We start from the raw sequence: 2,840 nt of genomic DNA on the forward strand, positions 1-2,840 counted from the left end.
CTCTTCTCTGTTCAACACAGTAAATGAAGATAATCGGCACACCGCTGCTATTTAAAGCCGTGTGCGATCACGCGCCCAGTGTGGTGAGGGTTTAGAGGCGTGTGATTGGCTGATGTGGACGTGTACGCATGACAGTTGACCAATGACTGTGCGGCACGACTTTTCAAACAAGAGGCGACAGTTTCCCGCTCAAAATCATTAGTTCAGTTTACCTCAATGCGCATTAAATCACGTTTCTTTGTCCAGTTTTTATACTCGAGTACTATAATTTATTTATTTTAAATTATGAATGTAGCATGATGAATTGTAATAACTAATAAGCAGGTAATCGCAGTAGCAGATTTAATTATAATAAGAAATACTTCATTAACGCTTTTGCGTACTTGGGGGGAAGATTAAAATAAAATATTGACTTATATATTGGGTTAATATATATATATTTATATATGAATTCACAACGTTACTTGATTATTTATACTACACGGGTCCCACAACTGCATCAGTAATTCAATCCACACTTTGTTGCAGTTATTAGAGAAACTGCTTAAAACTGAATATAATCTGCAGTTGATTCACACAATAATTTGGAAGTTTTCTTCCACTTATTTCATGCAAGTGTGTAATTAAAAGCCAATGAACTGTTTGAGTAAAAGAACAATTCACTCTCTTGTGGTTCAAATGTGTGGCTCTTAAAAGAGCCTTTGTGTTTCAGTGACAGACTTCAGTCCGTTTACTTGGTCTTGCCGGGTTTCTCGGTCTTCTTGGGCAGCAGCACAGCCTGGATGTTGGGCAGCACCCCACCCTGAGCGATGGTCACTCCACCCAAGAGTTTGTTCAACTCCTCGTCGTTCCGCACTGCCAGCTGCAGGTGACGGGGAATGATGCGGGTCTTCTTGTTGTCCCGAGCGGCGTTTCCGGCCAACTCCAGGATCTCAGCGGTGAGATACTCGAGCACAGCGGCCAGATACACAGGAGCACCGGCGCCGACGCGCTCAGCGTAGTTTCCTTTGCGGAGCAGTCTGTGCACACGGCCGACGGGGAACTGCAGTCCCGCCCTGGATGAGCGAGTCTTAGCCTTCGCTCTCGCCTTACCGCCGGTTTTACCTCTGCCGCTCATTTTCAATTCACTAAAACTATTTCAACACAACGTAGAAACAGAATACTCAGTGTGACGCTGCAACAGTATTTAAAGCAGGCTGTCAGTCGTCTATTGGCTGGAGTCTGTAAAACATTCTAACCAATCACAGAACTTCCCTCCGAACTCTAAACTCCTCCCTCTTATTTCTCCACTACATTCTGTGTTCATGAGAAACTTCCAGCTGAACGAGTTTTAAATCCAGTTTAATGTAAAAGACAATATCGATAATAATAACATGTTCAAATATATCTGACCTGAAGTAAATGTGATATTTCAGTGATATAGTCATAATCGATGCAGTTATTCATATAAAATGTTGTCAGATGCAAGATGTTGGTGCAATTACCTTCATTTTAGTTTTATGAAACACTGATTTTACACTCAACTTGTCAGGCGGGTGAAACTTAAACTGAATATCACGTTTGATATTTTCTGAATATGCTGTTTTTTGATTTTGGTTGTTTTTGGTTTATTACAGTCATAGTCAGGAATGATTGTGACCCCTCACAACCAATCTTATAAAACATCACAAAATAAATATAAAATACAAAAGTGTTGCTCTTTTATATGAAATAGTGGGTGGCTCTTAAAAGAGCCGTTTTGAGGGAGAAACTCGGAAGATCATTTACTTCTTTTTGGGAGCTGCTTTCTTAGGCTTGGCTGCTTTAGCCTTTGCCGTTTTGGGTTTGACAACTTTGGCCTTTTTGGGGCTCTTGGCTGCTTTCTTGGCGGCTGCTGGTTTCTTTGCCTTCTTGGGGCTCTTCCGTTGCCTTTTAGCGGCTGCTGGTTTCTTCGCCTTCTTAGGAGATTTCTTGGCGGCAGGTTTCTTAGCCGCGGCACTCTTGGGCTTCTTAGCAGCGGCGGGTTTCTTGACTGCGGCCTTCTTGGCTTTAGGAGCGGCTTTCTTGGCGGGTTTCTTCGTGCTCTCGGCTTGTTTCTTGTTGAGCTTGAATGAGCCGGAGGCGCCGGTCCCTTTGGTCTGCACCAGAGTCCCTTTAGTCACCAGACTCCTAACGGCGATCTTGACGCGGGAGTTGTTCTTCTCCACATCGTATCCACCGGCGGCGAGAGCTTTCTTCAGGGCGGCGAGAGACACGCCGCTCCTCTCCTTGGACGCGGTCACAGTTTTGACGATGAGATCACCGACGCTTGGACCCGTTTTCTTGGGTTTGGCAGCAGATTTCTTCTTGGGCGATTTGGCCGGCGGGGCGGCTGCAGCTGGGGCGGTTTCTGCCATCTCTCTGATCGGATCTGTAATCTCACAAACACACACGAGCACTGAGTGCAGTAATGAACAGCGACTGAGCGGCGCTGCGCTCTTAAAACCCTCATGAGAACCTGAAAGACTCAATCCGCTCGTGACAGCGTCTGTGTGCCTCCGAGAGCCGCTCGCGCTTGTGTTTTCTCCTCTCACATTTAGAGCAAAACTGGAGCGATAAAACAGTTTAATGGACTGAAAACAATGTGAACACAGAGCAGGAGTTCTGCGCTTTATCTGGAGACTAAAACACGCGACGAGGAAACTTTTAGTTTTATGTCTAAACTTCAAATCCACATCGCGCACCAGCTATTGGAAAAGACCGCGTGTGATTTGGATGTGATTTTCATGCAGAAATGATTATATTTGATTGAACGCGTCTTCTGTGTTTTCAACACACACTTTGATAATGACTTTAATGAAATGAGCATCACTGAGGGACTT

The 2,840-nt window shown here is 44.6% G+C and overlaps 2 protein-coding genes across 2 annotated transcripts; both read right to left on the reverse strand.

Moving 5' to 3' along the window:
- Positions 1-711: 711 nt before the first annotated feature.
- On the reverse strand, positions 712-1,117 carry LOC127648478 (histone H2A-like). Its single transcript, XM_052133181.1, has one exon. It carries the CDS (start codon positions 1,115-1,117, stop codon positions 731-733), a length of 387 nt encoding a protein of 128 aa, XP_051989141.1. The 3' UTR covers positions 712-730.
- A 489-nt stretch (positions 1,118-1,606) lies between these two features.
- LOC127648666 (histone H1-like) lies at positions 1,607-2,378 on the reverse strand. The gene has a single exon (XM_052133381.1). The coding sequence runs from the start codon at positions 2,373-2,375 to the stop codon at positions 1,764-1,766; it is 612 nt and encodes a 203-aa protein (XP_051989341.1). The 5' UTR covers positions 2,376-2,378; the 3' UTR covers positions 1,607-1,763.
- Between the last annotated feature and the right edge of the window lie 462 nt (positions 2,379-2,840).

Source organism: Xyrauchen texanus, chromosome 1 (genome assembly GCF_025860055.1).
Source record: "Xyrauchen texanus isolate HMW12.3.18 chromosome 1, RBS_HiC_50CHRs, whole genome shotgun sequence".
NCBI lineage: Eukaryota > Metazoa > Chordata > Actinopteri > Cypriniformes > Catostomidae > Xyrauchen > Xyrauchen texanus.

What these genes read in the sequence shown, in the direction of transcription:
- LOC127648478 (XM_052133181.1), bottom strand. Translation starts at nt 1,117, where the DNA reads ATGAGCGGCAGAGGTAAAACCGGCGGTAAGGCGAGAGCGAAGGCTAAG.
- LOC127648666 (XM_052133381.1), bottom strand. Translation starts at nt 2,375, where the DNA reads ATGGCAGAAACCGCCCCAGCTGCAGCCGCCCCGCCGGCCAAATCGCCC.